Consider the following 19,262-nt stretch of genomic DNA (forward strand, 5'->3'; position numbering starts at 1 on the left):
AAATTTGAATAGTTTATGAATTAATAAATGTGAGTTATATTTAAAGATAGCAATTACATTGTGTTAGGTAGGGTTTGTTTGTTTTGAAAGTATAAGTCCTTTTACTCTGACAGAGAGTCTTGAGAGCAAGGAATGCACCATATAAGGCAAAATTGTATAATTTCCAATGTTTGACCTTCCTTCCTAGGGTTCCTGATTGATCAGTAAGTTGGTCAACAATTATTTAATAAATATCTGCTATGTCCCAGGCCTAGAGTCAAATACTGAGGATACCCCCCAAAAAAGGGCAAAAACAAGTCTCTGCCCTTAAGGAGTTTACAATCTAATGGTAGAGACAAGATGCAAAGAACTGTGTATGAACAAGATAAATGCAGGATAAATTGGAGATAATTGTAGAGAAATCAATATAGCAGTTGAAGGTTTGATGGTTAATATTTTACTCCTTCCATCATGTTTACAGTGATATCTACATCTACAGGTTTTTTACCACAATAATGGTGATGGAAGGAAGACTAGAGTTGATTCTTGTTTCCCCAGGAAAGTTGTGTACCAACTCATTCAGTTTAATGGAATCTCAGAACCTCAGTACACTATATACTACTAGATCTTAGTACTAGCTATCACCTAATTTGGCACACACTGTATATGTTTTTTTGTGGAACTTCAGGCAAATACTAATACAATAATACATTAATATAATAACACAAAACAGTACATATTTAACTCATTGTTGTTTGTCCTTTTCCTTTGTTCTCAAAGAGGACCAATGACATCAGGAAGGTGATGTCTTGACTTCCAAGTGAATTGGATTGAAGTGAGGCAGAGCTGTGCAAAGTCACCAGCCTCATTCTCTCCTCCAGAGCCATCTGGGTCCAGTGGCAAGACATAGATCAGGACGACTGGCAATGGCCCCAGATGCAGTGAGAGACCTTGGCCTTTTTAAGCTAAGGTCTTTCCCAGATTTCAGTTTGTCTGAGGGAATACCCTCTCAGTGGTTAAGGCTAAGTAAGAAATGAGGCAAAAAATGGCCTCTTATCTGCTGAAAAAAAAATCAATCTGGGAGGGGAAGACTCCCAGGGTTTTAGTCCAGAACAGAAACAATTGCTATTTACACTCTCTCTGAGTCATCAAAACCTAAACAATGAGCAAGCGAGGCTTGGGCTGGAACTTATTGTTGGCCAATCAGAGAGCCAGAGTGATTGGGTTTAAGGCATGATCAAATGGCTCCATTTGAAACTCAATGGGCTTTATCAAAGTCTGGTTTTCCAGTGCTGTATTTCAATAAATCAGAAATGAAACTACATGAGAGTTAATGAATTAATTGTCCCAGGTTTTTTTTTAAATGATAGAATAAATAAGTAGAGAAGAGGAAAACAATTTATATTCCTCTGGGCGGAGCACCTACAAGTAAAGCTATGATTCCCCATCTAGATAGAGGGAAAGGAGGGAGGAAAGGAACAAAGGAGGGAATGAAGAAAAGAAAGAGCGGCATTGCCCAACTGGAACTGGTCAGTTCAGTCCCCAGTGGGGCAGCTACTACTATTCACAGATTGTTGTTTGTCCTTCATTCTTGAAGAGGACCAATAACTTCAGGAAAATGATGAATTATCCAATTAACCCATAAGAGCAGTACAGAAGGCTAGGAGATCAAGTGAAGGAGAAATTGTTTCCAGCTGCAGTCAATAGGGAAGAAATTGACAGTTGCAAAAGGGTTTGGACACATGTGCACGTGTGTGTGTGTGTGTGTGTGTGTGTGTGTGTGTGTGTGTGTGTGAGAGAGAGAGAGAGAGAGAGAGAAAGAGAGAGAGAGATACGTTTTGGATAAAAAGAATTGTCATTTTTGGGAAGTGATTATTGCTCTGAAAATTAGGTAGCATGCACTGCCCCAACATCATAATGAGTATGGTTAATAAATTTTCACACCTTAGAGAAGTATGAGACCTTTAAAGCTAATTAGTGCCTTCCCTCCATTTTTATTCTAAATATATTTTATTTATACATAGTTAGTTCTTTGTATTGCCTCCCCCATTAGAGTGTAAGCTCCTCTTTCCATCCCCAACACTTAGCACAGTGCCTGGTACATAGTAGTCTCATAATACGTGTTTATTGACTGATTTTAGGGCACTCAAATCAATTCCAATTTATTTTCTTCCCCTGCAGCAATAAAATATGATGAAATAAAGGTGTTTGGTTATACAGCTTGGTCTCTGCTGGATGGCTTTGAATGGCAAGACGCTTATACCACCAGACGAGGATTATTTTATGTGGATTTCAGTAGCAAACAGAAGGAAAGACAACCCAAGTCCTCTGCACATTACTACAAACAAATCATAAAAGAGAATGGATTCATCTTAAAAGAGTCCACACCTGATGTGCACGGTCAGTTTCCCTGTGACTTTTCCTGGGGCATTACTGAATCTGTTCTAAAGGTAAGTTGTCATGAATAAATGAGATGGGTTAACTGCAAAATGGAATGAACAGCAGATGTGTTATATGATGTTATTAACTAAGCATCACTTCACTGGGCCTGGGGCAGGCAGCACAGTGAAGTGAATAGAGCCTGGGCTTGAAATGATCTGATTCTTACTGAATGGCACATAAACTATCAGAGACACAGCTTCCCCGTCTCTGAAATAGGGATGATGATATTTGCTTTATTGATGGTACAGAATTGTGAGGATCTAATGAGGTTATTTTATCAGTACTTTGCAAACATTAAAGTGATATATAAATGTCAGTTATTATTATTATTGGAAATTGTCAGGGACCATAGCAAGTAACATACAACAATAGCCTGATATACAATGGAAGGGGTTAGATGGTGGACTGAATAATTTTTTTCATTTTTTTAAAAACCCAAACTTGGAGAGGCCACTTGACATTTAAATCCAGGTGCTGAACTTTTTTTTTAATCATAAAAATATTTTATTATATTCTAGTTACATGTAGAGATAGTTTTCAACATTTTTTTTTTAATTTTTTTTTAAATTTTTTTAGTGAGGCAATTGGGGTTAAGTGACTTGCCCAGGGTCACACAGCTAGTAAGTGTTAAGTTTCTGAGGCCGGATTTGAACTCAGGTACTCCTGAATCCAGGGCCGGTGCTTTATCCACTGTGCCACCTAGCTGCCCCAACATTTGTTTTTATAAGATTATTAGTTCCAAATTTTTCTTCCTCCCTTCCCTCATTCCCTCCTCCCCAAGACAGCAAGCCATCTGATACAGGTTATATATGTACAATCACATTAAACATATTTCTGCATTAGTCATGTCGTGAAAGAAGAATCAGAACAAAAGGGAAAAACCTCAAAAAACAAAAACAAAAAAAAGTAGAAACAGTATGGCTCAATCTGCATCTAGATTCCACAATTCTTTTTCTGGCTGTGGAGAGCACTTTCCATCATGAGTTCTTTGGAATTATCTTGGACCATTGTATTGCTGAGAAGATCAACACACAATATTGTTGATACTGTGTACAATGTGCTCCTGGTTCTGCTCATCTCACTCAGCGTCAGTTCATGTAAGTCCTTTTAGATTTCTCTGAAATCTGCCTGCTCATCATTTCTTATAGCACAATAGTATTCCATTACATTCATATACCACAACTTGTTCAGCCATTCCCCAGTTGATGGGCATCCCCTCAATTTCCAATTCCTTGCCACCAGGTGCTAAACTTTAAAGCTAAAGAACTCTTCAGTGCTTTCTACAGTGGTCACTAATCGTACCACTGCAAGTAAAGTGCTTTGGGGGTTTATGATGAGCAGATGATCCAGTGCTATATGAGTTAATGAGGACTAAGAAAGCCTCATAGGCTTGTTTGCTCTCCCATCTTCATGGACATAATTTTTAGCTGTGGCTAGACAGCTGTTAAAAAAAAGACACAAAATATTGGTACGTATCTTAAGCAAGACTCAGGGCTGGTGTGGGGTTGCATTTATGTAAACCCTTTGGGGGAAAACAGCTCTAAATATATGCCCAGGGGGCAGCTGGTGGCGCAGTAGATAAAGCACCAGCCCTGGATTCAGGAGTTCCTGAGTTCAAATCCGGCCTCAGACACTTGATACTTACTAGCTGTGTGACCCTGGGCAAGTCACTTAACCCCCATTGCCCCGCCAAAAAAATAAATTAAAAATTTTAAAAATAAAAAATAAATTAAAAAAAATATATGCCCAGCTCTGCACTGATTGATAGCACCATCTCCACATACAAAGGACAGCATTACTCTTTTTAAAATATATATTTAGAATTTTATTTTCCCAAATTACATGTAAAATACAAATTTTGACATCAATTTTTTTAAAACCTTGTGATCTGGGCAGCTAGATGGCCCAGTGGATAAAGCACCAGCCCTGGATTCAGGAAGACCTGAGTTCAGGTCTGGCCTCAGACACTTGACACTTACTGGCTATGTGACTCTGGGCAAGTCACTTAACCCTCATTGCCCCACCAAAACAAAAACAAAAACAAAAGCAACTTTGTGATTCAAATTCTCTCTCTCCCTCCCCCCCTGGCCCCAAGAACTCAAGCAATTCAATATAAGCTATACATGAGCAGTCATGCAAAACATGTCCACATTAGCCAGGTTGTGAAAGAAAACAGACAAAAACAAAACTTCAGATAAAGGAACTAACAAAAAAAAATATGCTTCAATCTGTATTCAGATACCATCAGTTCTCTCTCTGTAGATGGACTGCATTTTTCATAAGACCTTCAGAGTTGTCTTAGATCATTGTATTGCTGAAAATAACCAAGTCATTCACAGCAGATCATCTCACAATATTGCTGTTATTTTGTATACAGTACATTTCACTTTGCATCAGCTCAAGCAGGTCCTTCCAGATATTTCTGATAGCATCCTGCTCATCTTTTTTTTATAGTAAACTACATTTATATACTACTTTAAAGAAAGATTTCCTTACAATAAACCCATGAGGTTGATTATTACAACAACAATAATAGATAACATTTATATAGTACCTTATACCTGACAAAGGACAGCACTACTCTTGGGCCAGGGGGCAGGGAGTCACATTCAGTCTCAGGGCAGTGTACTAAGATTTCATTCTGCTGATGAGGAGAAAGAGAAGGACAGAGACAGAACAAGAGAGAGAGAGAGAGAGAGAGAGAGAGAGATAGGCAGGCAGAGATTTATTGGAATTAACTTATAGCTTGTTGCTCTTCACTCTTCGTGACTTTTCTTGGCAAAGATACCAGAGTGGTTTGCCATTTTCTTCTCCAGCTCATTTTACAAATGAGGAAACTGAGGCAAACAGGATTAAGTGACTTGCCCAGGGTCACAGTATATGTCTGAGGCCTGATTTGAACTCAGGATGATGGGTTTTCCTGACTCCAGGCCCAGTGCTCTATGCATTATGGCGCCACCTTGTGGCTAAAGATGCCAAAAGCCAGTTTTGTTCATCTAATGGCCCAAACGTTTTCCAAAGGAATCATTTAAAAATTTGACAAGAAAGAAAGTCATATTTCCAGGTCTTCCAAAGAAGCAAACTCTGCCCTAGAAAACTGACATTAAGTCTTTTCAGGAAAAATCTCAAGAATGCTTGTCCACTGGGCAACACAAAATCACTTTGTTGAAAGCCTAGTGCTGCTTTCGCTGTTCCTAAATCTCTGACAGGGTCTTCTAAATCAAAGGTGTTGAATGCTGTGGCTCATTCATGACTATTTTATAAATTTAAGCTACTACTGTGTTTTTTACAAATTAATTGCTATTGCACCAGCTTTGGCAGTAAGCATATTATTATTTTATCAATATATCAGTAAAGGATTGACCCACATCTCTCCCTAACTTCTCATGGTCTCAGGCCGTCAGACCTATGCTGTCTCAAAGAGGGAGGGCCATGCCAAGAGTGTGTAGCAAGCCACAGCCAAGAGAGAGAGTGCGTGTGGCCTCTTCTAATTTTTATCCTCTTTTGAGAGAGGCGGATCATTATAGTTGATCAAAGTTAATCGGTCAACATCATTCAATTCCATTGGTTGACATGACTGGAGAGAGGTCTAAATAAAAATGAAATCTACAGATGACATCAGGGAAAGACCCTCACTCATGTTGCTCAAGCCTTGGGTTTGTCCCAAATGAGATCAAGGAGAACAGGACTTTCTGGAGTGGGGGGAAAAGGACTGATCTCTGGCTTCCCCAAAAAATCCATTATTAATAATTATTTTCTCACATGGCCCTGAGTGGGGACTGAATTAAAATGTAATTGGCAAATAGTTAACAAAATAAATAAAAATACAATAACACTTAGAAATTAGTCCACTTTAAAAGTAAGCCAAAATTCAACCTGCAGGGATCCTTTTGTACCATTTCTCCTTGAGATTGACCCCACTATTCCAAAGTATCAAAGGTGATTTGCTTCATATGAAGTCTCTAAAATCTCTGATGCTTCACAACAGTATAACCCTTGGCAATTTATTTAACTTACCTGGGCCTATTACATCATCTCTAAAATTATGGCCTCTAAGGTCCCTTGCAGCTCTGAAGCTATGAGCAGTGATCCTATGATTGTGTCCCATACCCCAACATAGCTTTTTCATTCTAGACGGTATACTGTTGTAGGGCAATCACTGTGGCATATCTATCTGCTTAGGGTTACTAGAAGCAAGGTTCTATCCTAAACTCTGTGGGAGACATAGGGAAGCATGGTCCTTGAATTCAAGGAATTTTATTTACAATTTAGTAGGAAGGGAACAAGATGTCCCCACAGGGAAAATGCATTAATAAGGCTGAGTTGTCTATCATAAAGGGCGATTGAGAAGTATGGATAACAGGGGAGCTCAGAGGAGAATTAGAGAACTTAGGTCTCTAGTGCTTCATGGAAATTGTAGGATATGACCTTAAGTTTGAAGGATGGATAGGATTTGAAGGGGAAAGAATAATCTAGGGAGGGGGTCAAGGCACAAATGAAGGCAAGAATGATTGGGAGGGGGGGTGCAGCTAGATGGAGCAGTGGATAAAGCACTGGCCCTGGATTCAGGAGTACCTGGGTTCAAATCCGGCCTCAGACACTTGACACTTACTAGCTGTGTGACCCTGGGCAAGTCACATAACCCCCATTGCCCCGCCAAAAAAAAAAAAAAGAATGATTGGGAGGAAGAAATAGACCAGTCTGGATGGAACACAGGGTTCATGTAAGGAAGCAATAAAAGATGAGTTTGTAATGTAGTTTGGGGTCAGGGAGTGGGAACGCCACACAATAACTAAGAAGACTGAAAGTTAACTTGTATTGAAGAGTCCCTAAAGGTGTTTGAACTAGAATCACAATGAAAATAGTCTTTTAGGAAGATGCCTATAGCATCTCCTCTACATCCTTCTCTCATTTATCCAGACCCTGCCAGATTTGCAGATGAGGTTGGGATTGGTATGCATCTCCTTTAATTTTGTGCTAAATACCCTATGTATCACTACTATCTCCTCAAATGGACAAGTGAGCATCTTTGAAGATTTTAAAAAGTCAAGTAAGCATTATTTCTTCAGGGTAGTTTAAATGTGGTGCTGCCTAAAGACAGGAGGGTAGGTAAGATGATGACGAAGATGACTTCTAAGTGAACTCTTTCCAATATTGATTCCATAAACTTTCATGGAGTTATCAACTTCCAGCTGCTCAATTTTAATTTTTAAGGCCTTATTTTCCTCAGTAAGCTTTTGCACTTCTTTTTCCATTTGGCCAATTTTTTCTCCCATTTGGCCATTATTTTATCTCATTTGGCCAATTGTATTTTTTAAGGAATTGTTTTCCTCAGTCAATTTTTGTGCTTCTTTTTGCAGTGTAACTCATTTCTCTCATTTCTTTTTCCATTTTTTTCTTCTACCTCTCTTATTTGGTTTTTAAAAGCCTTTTTGAGCTCTTCAAAGAAGGCTTTTTGATTTTGAGACAAGACGATCTTCCCACTTGAGTCTTCACTTGTAATCGTTGTGACCGACTCATCTGAGTTTGAGTTTTGGTCTTCCCTTTCACCATAGAAATTGTCGATGGCAAGGGTCCTTTTTTGTTTCTTGCTCATGTTGTAGGCTATTTTTAAACTTATAAAGTTGAAGTCTGCTCCTGGGGCACAGGGTTCAGTGTTGCAAGCTTCTTACTGCTCTCAGCTGCCCCACTCTCAGCTGTGTCAAGTTGCAGTAGTGTTGAGCTTTGCTGAGGTGAGCTGCCAGCTGAGACAAGTAGTGTTGAGCTGCCCTCCCTTTCACCCAGGTGAGACAGACCTTTCCTGAAGTCTTCTGAATTATCTCAAGTAGCAGGATTGTGTCTCTTTTTGTAGGTTCCGTAGTTCCAGAATCTGTTTAGAGGCTTGATTTAATGTTGTTTTTGAGGGAAATACGGGAAAGCTCAGGCAAGTTCCTAGCTTCTCTACACCATCTTGGCTCTGCTCCTGGAAGTCGATTCCATAAACTTTTAAATAGCATCCAACTTGGCCATCATCCAGGCTAGAAATTTACTTAAATAGTTATGTACACACAGATTTAGGCTAATGTATACATAGATAATCAATGTTCTTGGAGTTTAATGTCCTAGATAACTATTTGACAGATGGCAAGTGTGCAGTTTTATAACTGGACTATGGAAGATGACTCCTGAGGTGTGTGTGGGGGGGGAATATTTACTGAAAAGTTAATTGTCATTTAATCCAGGTACATTTAATTCTACGTGTGGGAGAGAGGGGAAAGATTTTCAGCAGATAAGTTAGAAAATGTTTTTCCTAAGCCATCTTCTGTTTGTTTGAGTTGATTTAGGTCTGAGAACACAAGCAGCTTCTGTGCCCAAGAAAGTCTCAGACCAGCAAGGGACTGATGGGGTCCTGAGATCAGGGCTTCTTAAACTTCTTCCACTGTGACCCCTTTTCACTAGAGAAATTTTTACATGACCCCAGATATATATGTATCTAAAATAGGTTTACATAACCTTTTACTGTCGCCAAGTTTTTCACAACCTCTACATTCAAGTTACTTGATCCCACGTGGAGTTGTGACCCACATTTTAAGAAGCTACATTCCAGATCAGTGAAATCACATGTCCAGTTCCTACCCCTATCCCTAGAGGTCAGAGGTGCCAACCAAGAAAGTTTCCCCTGGTAACTGGAATGTTATTCCTCTCAAGCAATTTCCACCTGTGTTTTCTAAGTAACTTAAAACAAAAGACAAGACTCTGAAGCTTACCTTAAAAAAAGGTAAGCAATTTAACTTTAGTGTGTTCTGATTTACTTAAGCAGAGAAATAGTAATGTGATGCTGATACCACAAAGAAATATCTTCCAATTGCACCACCTACTAGTACCCTTTCAATCAGGTCAAAGATAAACAAAGAGATACTTTTGTTTTGGTTTGGTTTTTTTCCAGGGCAATGAGGGTTGTTACTTGCCCAGGGTCACACAACTAGTCAGTGTCAAGTGTCTGAGGCCAGATTTGAACTCGGGTCCGCCTGAATCCGGGGCCTCCAGGGCTGGTGCTTTATCCACTGTGCCACCTAGCTGCCCCAACAGATACTTTTCTTAATCAAATTAAACAGACATTTCTACTAGTGTGGATGCCATAAAAAGATTGCTTCAGTTTTAGGGAATCCAGACCCTCACTGAAATTGATTAAATTAAGTCTGATTTAAGTAAGACAAGGACTTCTAGAGTACTGTCCTAATACTATTTTTCTTTAACTCTTTTGTAACCTTTAAAGGAAAATACCAGGCCCAAAAAGAGGAACTCTAAACAAAACAGAGTGTGATCCCAGATTACAAAAGCATTTATTGTCTGAGAAGAATTTATACAAGCTGAACAAAGGGAGAATTCTCAGCTGCTCAAAGAGGAGTGGAAAAGGGGTGAGATAAGTTTCTAGAGGCTTTCCAGAAGGGAACTGGGTTAAGGGGAGAAGTACATTTGTAGACAGAATAAGTCAGGCTATTTAGAAAGTTCTGAGCAAGGTCTTGATTCTGAGGCTGCTGCTCAAGGTTGCCATTGAGCTGATCTGTGGTTTCTGACAGCTCCAGGCATCTCCAAATTTGGCTATATTTCACTTTCACAGGATCACTGGTATATCAAACCAACTCTGAGCCTCAGAAATCCTTTTAATTGGCTAGTTGTTGTATAAGTCCATTGTCAGTGGATAGAGCACTGGCCCTGGAGTCAGGAGTACCTGAGTTCAAATCCAGCCTCAGACACTTAACACTTACTAGCTGTGTGACCCTAAGCAAGTCACTTAACCCCAATTGCCTCACTAAAAATAAAAATATAAGTCCATTGTCCTGCTCCCCCCTAAAAAAGGGAAGTTCTAACATATAGTATAGTCGTTACAGAATTGATGTTCAGATAACACAACTGAGCCCTTAATGTTATAGAATCAAAACAATAGTTAAAATTTGTAGTGCTTTAGTGCAATGGTCCAAGATAGCTCCAAAGGACTCATGATGGAAAATGCTCTCCAAATCCATAACAAAAGAATTATGGATTGAACCATACTATTTCTATTTTTTTTCCTCTTTTGAGGTTTTTCCTTTTTGCTCTGATTCTTCTTGCACAGCATGACCAATGCAGAAATATGTTTAATGTGATTGTACATATATAACCTATATCGGATTACTTGCTGTCTTGGGGAGGGCAGAAGGAGCGGGGGGAAGGAGAAAAATTTGAAAAACTAGAAATATTATAAAAACAAATGTTGAAAACCATCTCTACATGTAACTGGAAAATAATAAAATCCTTTTATGGAAAAAAATTGGTAGTGCTTTAAGGTTTATAGGGCATTTTATGTGATTATCATCTCTTTTTTTAGAGGATTTTTTTTTTTTTTAGTGAGGCAATTGGGGTTAAAAGTGTCTTGCCCAGGGTCACACAGCTAGTAAGTGTTAAGTGTCTGAGGCCGGATTTGAACTCAGGTACTCCTGACTTCAGGGCTGGTGCTCTATCCACTGCACCATCTAGCTGCCCTGATTATCATCTCTTGTTAACCCCATAACAATCCTGTAAAATAAGTACTATTATTCCCATTTTACAGATGGGGAAACTACCTAGGGTGGCCCAGCAGCTGAGTTTCCAGGAAGAATCTAAATTCAGGTCTTCCTGACTTGAAGTCAGCACTATATCCACTGTGCCAGCACTATATCCATACCTGCTTCTGCAAGCATTTCCACACCCTTTACCTATATTGAAATTTATGATGAACCAGTTTTATAATCTCATCCTATGGTAGCTTTCTAGAATTATTTGCCTGTTTGTTTTGTTTGTTTGTTTGTTTTTAGTGAGGCAATGAGGGTTAAGTGACTTGCCCAGGGTCACACAGCTAGTGTTAAGTGTCTGAGGCTGGATTTGAATTTAGGTACTCCTGACTCCAGGGCTGGTGCTCTATCCACTGCGCCACCTAGCTGCCCCTGCTTGTTTGTTTTTAAAATTTTTAACAACTTTTAAATCAGGGCAAGAAGCCAAATGCCTGATTTTGTCTTAGCCTAGATCACAGCAACATTAGATGAGGCAAATGAAAATGGAGAAAAATATTTGAGAATGGGGAGATAGTAACCTAGGAACAGCTACTCTGTGATTTCTAGTGGAAACAGCAGTCTGTTCCCTAAATCAGATCCAGGGAGTGGTTCCATGTCTGCATTTTCCAGTTTCCCTAGGAAATGTCAAGAGTCACGCTACCCACTTAACAGGGAGGTGATGGAGTCAGAGTGCAAATCAAAAAGTAGGTTTTTTTGGATATGGCCAGTGAAAGAGTTTGTTTTGTTTGACTATATATATTTGTTACAAGGGTTTTGTTTTTCTTCCTTTTTCAGTTGGGGGTTATGGAGGTTGAGGATTTTTGTTATTTTTTTTCAAAGGTCTTTATTTACATTCTCAAGAGAATGGGCCCATTCCCTAATGGAATGGCTGTTAATTTTTTAAAAAAAAGAAAATGTCAAGAACTTAGGTTCATTTCTACTGGTCTCATGAAAATGAAAAGCCTGAGGATATAGGTCAAGATAAGCATCATAAATTCTTTCCCAGGTTTCAGTTAGAGACAAAAATAAAGTCATGGACTTTTCCTTCTAGGTTTATAGAAGAGCTTCTTTGCCTCATCTGAATGTATTTCTTGCATTTCACAGGCTGAGTCAGTAGCTTCTTCACCACAGTTCAACGACCCTCACTTATACTCTTGGAATGTTTCTGGCAATGGATTGCTACACCGAATAGAAGGAGTGACAATAAAAACAAGAGCTGCTCAATGCACAGATTTTGTCAGCATCAAAAAACAACTTGAATTGTTGGCAAAAATGAAAATCACACACTATAGGTTTGCCCTGGACTGGTCCTTAATTCTGCCCAATGGAGACATGTCTGGGGTTAACCGACAAGTTCTTAGGTATTACAGATGTGTGATCAGCGAGGTGCTGAAACTCAACATTTCATCAATGGTCACTTTATACTATCCAACTCACGCTTACTTAGGTCTCCCTGCACCTTTGCTCCAGAATGGAGGATGGCTAAACCAGTCAACTGTTCGTGCTTTTCAGGACTATGCAAACCTCTGTTTTCAGGAACTTGGAGATTTGGTAAAGCTCTGGATCACAATCAATGAACCCAACAGATTGAGTGACATATACAACAATAGCAGCAACGACACATACAGGGCAGCTCACAATTTGCTGATTGCCCATGCCCTGGTCTGGCATGTCTATGATAGCCAATATAGACTCTCTCAGCATGGGGCAGTGTCTCTGTCTCTTCATGCAGACTGGGCTGAGCCTGCCAATCCTTTTGCTGACTCCCACTTGAAAGCAGCAGAGCGATTTCTCCAGTTTGAGATTGCATGGTTTGCAGAACCTATTTTCAAGACAGGAGACTACCCAGAAGCAATGAAGGAGTACATTGGCTTCAAGAACAGGCAGGGGCTCTCCAGCTCTGTGCTCCCTCACTTCACAGAGGACGAAAGGAAGCTTCTCAAAGGTTCCGCTGACTTCTTTGCTCTAAATCACTTTACCACAAGATTCGTCATCCATGAGCAGCAGAATGGCAGTCAGTATGATTCTGACCGAGATGTCCAGTTTCTGCAGGACATCACCTGCTTGAGCTCCCCAACCCGCCAGGCAGTGATGCCATGGGGAGTGCGAAAGATTCTCAACTGGATCCATAAAAATTATGGTGATGTAGATGTCTACATCACATCCAATGGGATTGATGACCAGTCCCTGGAAAATGATGAACTCCGAAAATACTACTTAGAAAAATACATCCAGGAAGTTTTAAAAGGTAATCCCAGGGAAGGAGGGCAGAGAGGATGCAAGGGGCCTAGAACATTCTGGGTTTAGACAGCAATGACTAAAAGAATGAATAGGGAAGAATAGAAGAAGATAGCTGTAAGAAATCCTAGGCCTACTAGAATAGAAATGACTCAGCAAGTAAGACCAACAACTGACATTTACATTGATCATTTTCCAATTTATAAAATGCATTATATACATTTAAGTTGATGCCCAAAACAACCTGATGTAATAAATACGTCAAGTGTTTGTATTGATATACGATGGCAGAACTACAACTTGAATCCAAGTCTTTTCACTTCATTCATCTCTATGACACCATAACTGAAGACTGTTAGAATTCCTGGGTCAGATATTGCCAAACTAGTTTCAAGCACATTCCAGAATTCAATTCAGTTCAGTTCATTCAATCAACATTAAGCACCTACTATGAGCCAGGCGTGGTGCTGGGTGCTAGGGACACAAATAAAGGCAAAAATTCCTGCCCTCAGGGAGCTCACAATCTAATGGTGGAGGCAACAGACAGGTACATAGAGAGAAGTTAGATACAGGATAAATAGGAAATAACTAATAGAGAGAAGGCACTGGAATTAAGAGGAGTTGGGAAAGGCTTCCTGTAGATGAGATTTTAGTTGGGGCTTAAAGGAAGTCAGAGAAGCTAGTGGTGGGATTTGGGAGGAAGAGCTTTACAGGCATGGGGGACAGCCAAAGAAAATGCGTGGAGCCAAGAGATAGAGATGACTAGACAAAAAGAAATGACAAGAGATGATTCCTCACTCTCGCCCCACCTAGCCGCCCCAAGAAAAGGCCATTAAATTTGGCAAATAAGGAATCACTGGTAACTCTTGAGAGCTAGGTGGTGCAGTGTATAAAGCACTGGGCCTGGCATCAGAAAGACTCATCTCTCTGAGTTCAAATATGGCCTCAGACACTTTCTAGTTTTGTGACCTTGGGCAAGTCACTTTACCCTGTTTGCCTCAGTTTCCTCATCTGTAAAATGAGCTGGAGAAGGAAATGGCAAACCACTCTTGTATCTTTGCCAAGAAAACCCCAAAAGGAGTAACAAAGAATGGGATATGACTGACCAACAACTAAACAACAAGGTAACTCTTGAGAAAGCAGTTTCAGTGGAATGATGAGATTAGCAGCCATGTAGTAAGAAATTAAGAGAATGAGAGGAGAGAAAGTAGAGGCATCAATTAAAGATGGCATTTTCTACAAAACCAGAAAAGAACATGGTCATGACCCTCATCAACTGCTTGCTGTGACCTTGACATTCCAGCTTCCATCTCCAGGGTAGCCATCACCTTGTTCCTGGAATGCACCCACTCAACTATGACCCTTAGAATTTCAAGCTTTCTCTAGCTCTTGTGCCACCTACTAGAGGAAGCTTTTCCTAATTCCCATCAGTTTTTAGTGCTCTTTTCTTTCTCAAGTTATCAAAAATTTATTTTCTATGACATGCTTCTCCCTCAGTAAAATATAAGCTCCTTGAGGACCAGGGGCAATTTTTCATTTTGCCCTTCTTAGCAATTTAACAAACGCCTACCCAATTGAGGTTTATCGTCCAACATGGCAGATATGACGTATTGAAAATGTTTGACAAAAGTAGACTGTAATTAGTGCAAAGGAGAAAAAGAGAATAATTGTTCTAGGAAAAATTGTGGGGAAGATCAATTCCCTCTATCTGGTGCTTTGGCATTTCAGTGTAGAATGATCTTGTCACCTGGAAATTGCAACTTTTTGACCTAAAACTTGGGCATTAAATTGGAAAACTAATTTTAGTATAGTCCAAACTCTTTATGAGTCCAGAAGCACAGTGTCCAATAAAAGGGGTCTGCCCTACCAGACTACATCTAGATTACTGTGTTCATCTCTGAACACCATATTTTAGAGAGGACACTGACAGACCAGAGTCCCTCCAGAGGCAGGCAACCAAGATACTGAGCGACCTAGAGACATAATACATTAAGGAAAACTGCCGAAGCCATTACAGCTGTCTAAAAGTGGACTGGATGCTCTAAAAGTATACGTAGTGAGTCCCCCATTACTACAAGTCCTCAAGTAGAGCCTGGATGAACACATACTGATTTTTGTTCTGGTACAAATTGAACTAGATAACCTCTGAGTTCTCTCCCAAACTTGATAGTCTGTGACCTTATGGAGCAGAATAAGTAGATTTAGAGTGGGAAGGGACCTCAGAAACTATCAAGTCCAACTCCCCTCATTTTCAGTTAAAAAAACCCAACAACCCAGAAGCCCAGGGAAGGGAAGTGATGTGCCCAAGGTCACAGAGATAATAAGAAACTGAGGAAAGATATGCGCCATGGTCCTCTAATTCTAGAGACAGTACAGTGTCCTCTCTACTGTACTGTAAATCCCAAAACATTTTGTAAACCTCAAAGCTATATGAATTGTCGCTTATTATTATGTCAAAAGGGTGTTGGATCAGTCCTTTGGTGATTCTGACTATGGCGTATTTGTTTAAAGGAAAGTACATCTCCTATCCATATCAATTAGTCATCAAGCATTTATTTAAGTGCTAGGCACTGTGCTAGTGCCGGAGATGCAGAAGCACAAAACTGAACCTGCCCTGATGGAAATTTATATTCTCCTAAAGCAGGCGTTTACATGCTCTCTCTATTTTTTAAAAAAGTGGTATGCTTTACTGACATGTATTCCAATCTCTCTTTTTCAGCTTACCTAATTGATAAAGTCAAGATAAAAGGATATTATGCATTTAAATTGACAGAAGAAAAATTTAAACCCAAATTTGGATTCTTTACATCTGATTTAAAAGCAAAGTCCTCCCTAGAGTTTTACAACAACCTGATCAGCAGCAGGGGCTTCCCTCCTGAGCATACCAGTTGGGGATGTGGTGAGAGTCACCGTGACAGACAGTGCAATTTCTGCTTAGTTCTTGAGAAGAAGAAACCACTGATATTCTTCGGTTGTTGTCTCTTTTCCACCCTGGTCCTACTTTTAATAGCTACCATTTTCAACAAGAGGAAGAGAAAAAAATATTGTAAGGCAAAGAACTTGCAACAACACATTGGGATTCCATTGAAGAAAGATCATAAGAGTATCCTCAGCTAAACTGGTCTTATTTCCATCTGCCTTCAAAAAGACAAAGGTTTAAGTTCACTCCACTTTCCCCATTCCAAATAGGTTACAGGAAACAAATGTGTGTAAGAAGTGCGGGAATATTGCTTGTAACCATGGGAATGACCATGGTTTTGCAGGATGGTCCACATTAATTTTCCCTTAGGAGCTGATGTCAACAAATTAGAGTGGTGGGGTTTGAAGATAAAATCTTCTCCTAAGCAGACATTAAGCTGGTAGAATTGCTGGTACCTAGTTGTCTTGTGAATTCTGAGTTCCTTTTGGTCACTCTACATTTACAATGCAAAGATGTGGGCTGGTGGTTACAATTCAAGTAGAACCTAAACACAAAATTGGCATCTTGGTTCAATTCCATACCAAAGATTTTTAATTCTTCCTTAAACCAGAGAGGCAGCAATATACCCTGTTTATAAATCCTACTTCCCACAAGGTACTTTGTCTTTATGTCAGAGTATACCTTAAAAGGCTCAAGAAAAGGAACATAAGTAGAAAAAAGAAACAATATGGGAAAGAAACTGACTGTTCTTGAGCTAATTACAGGTTAAAATCTCACAGTCACAGCTTCTCAGAATTGGAAGGGGACTCAAAAGTTACCCAGTCCAATGAGATCCAGTAGTTATCCAGCCATTGCTTGAAAAGAACTAAGCAAGGTGGGGAGGGGGTGCCCTCTACCTTTTGAGGCTGCCAATATATTTTTGAATAGCTCTAATTGTGAGGCCGTCTTTCCTTACATCAAGCTGAGCTGAAAAGTTTCTAGTTCTAGGGGACAAATAAAACAAATCTCAATTCTCTTCCACTTGAAAGCCCTTCAAATACTTCAAGAAAGCTATCTTGTCTACAATGTCTTCTCTAGGTAAAGCATCCTCAATTCCTTCAACCATTCCTAAAATTTGGCAACATTTAGTCGCCTCCCGCTGGATGCACTGCAGTTTATTAATGTTCTTCCAAAATTTGGCCAAAACTGAATACTCCCTCCCACAGTCTTTCCCACCAGGAAAAAAAAAACCCACAAGAAAACAGTGTCAATTATCTGAATCTTGCAAAATCCTCCATTTGACTACTAAATTTATGTGGACATTGACTACAAAATATAAAACATGGAATCTTTGGTTACATATGAGATTATGGGATTAGAAGTGAGGAGACCTAAATTCTAGGTCTACCACTCCAATATGACCTTAGGCAAGCACCTTAATTTCTTCCTTTGACAAATGTTGGTAATAATCCCTGCTTTACTAGTCTTTCCAAGTTGAGTAATGATAATAGATTAGAAAGCACTCTGAAAAATTATAAACACCATACAAATGTAAAGTGGGTTTTTTTAACCATTTAGATTAGTCCTAAATAAACCCAAATTATTAAATGATCCCTTTTCCCTGGCTTATACAACTCCTACAGCCATGTTCAAATGTGTCCTTTCTCCACGTATAGACACCAGGCACAATATCTGAGTATAGTAAACTGTTACTCTAGTAGGGTAATTAAAAATGTAGATAAATTATCTGTATTCAAACCCTGTTGTTTGACTTAGATCCTTCTTTTCCTCAAAGTTCGCCTCCTAGGAACTGAAGTGAAGCAGGTTTTGTTTGAATTTTGTTGAAAAAGGAGCACTTTCTAAAGCAGCCTCCAAGACAAAAGTTCTTAACATTCTCTAAATTCGAGGGAAAATTAACAGAAACCTTAACTTTATGCCGTCCCATAGTTCCTTCCTCTAAGTTTACATCACAGAAATAGTGAACTCTTAGTTTTAGTCAGCATTTATTAAACACCAGCTCTTCATAGAGATGCTGGCTCTGTCTACCGGTAGCTGCAGTTGTTTTGCTAGATCAGGAGCTGTAAACCTTGCTGTTTAATTGACCCCTTTGGAAGTCAGGGAAAGCCTTTGGTAAAGTCTCAGAACAATTTAAATGCACAAAATAAAATAATATTAGTGAACAAAATAAAGTGTTTTTAAATGCATGAAATAAAATACTTAGTGTTAAAAAAGAAAGCCACTATATTGAAATGTCATCAAATTAAAAATAAATTTGATATAAATGATCTTTTATTAATGCATTAAACAAGATAAAACATTTAAAAATAAAAAGATCTAATAACTCCAGTAATTTTGAAGTGATGATTAGCATAAACAATATTTTAGGAAATCTCCAATATCTATAATGTGATATGAAAATATCTGTGATTTATACTAGTGACAAAGTCACAGGTACTAATACTATGGTGGTCCATTGCCTACATTCATATCTGAAGGAGATGCTAAATTTCATTTAGAAGTTATTGAAAATAAAGATGTAATTTTTTTCCCCATCTAAGTTCAAAGACCCTCTCAACTCCAGGTTAAGAACCCTGCATTAAAGCATAGGACAGTTCTGTCTAAAGGTTCTTGACAGGAAATGATTTTGTAAAGGCAAGTGATTATATTAATTACTCTCCCACTGACATCAAAAACATTAATTTTGGAATGCAATTAAGTTCATTTAAGTTACTATTAACCATGATAAGGAATTGTCTATATAATAAAAATCACTTGTGTACTCAAAGAAGTGGCTGATTGAGTCAAAATGAACTTTTTTTTTGAGATAGTACTTTAAACATTTTTATTAATATTTTTAATGTTGGAAAATTTTTATTCCTTGAAATTACATTTAGTTGTTGGAAACTCCCAAATTGATTCTGAGGTAAGATTGGTAAACAGAATAGTTCATTTAACTGAGACATATCATGTTTAATAAAAAACATGTTATAACAATAAAGTAATAAGAGGGATTTTATTGGTATGCCTCACAACCTGGCTCTGATGAAATTAATTTTTTCTCCACTTTTTTTTCCATAAAAGGATTTTATTATTTTCCAGTTACATGTAGAGATAATTTTCAACATTTGTTTTTATAAGATTTCTAGTTTCAAATT

General features: G+C 38.8%; 1 protein-coding gene across 1 annotated transcript in view; it reads left to right on the forward strand.

The window, feature by feature from the left end:
- KLB (klotho beta) overlaps positions 1–19,241 on the forward strand; it is a 41,902-nt gene extending 22,661 nt beyond the window's left edge. The window contains 3 exon segments of the mRNA XM_043973501.1: positions 2,161–2,429; positions 12,075–13,218; positions 15,928–19,241. Coding sequence (XP_043829436.1) covers positions 2,161–2,429; positions 12,075–13,218; positions 15,928–16,325 — 1,811 coding nt within the window. The 3' untranslated portion in view covers positions 16,326–19,241.
- The last annotated feature ends 21 nt before the right edge of the window (positions 19,242–19,262 follow it).

The sequence above is a fragment of the Dromiciops gliroides genome, chromosome 6 (assembly GCF_019393635.1).
Source record: "Dromiciops gliroides isolate mDroGli1 chromosome 6, mDroGli1.pri, whole genome shotgun sequence".
In the NCBI taxonomy this organism is placed as follows: Eukaryota; Metazoa; Chordata; class Mammalia; order Microbiotheria; family Microbiotheriidae; genus Dromiciops; species Dromiciops gliroides.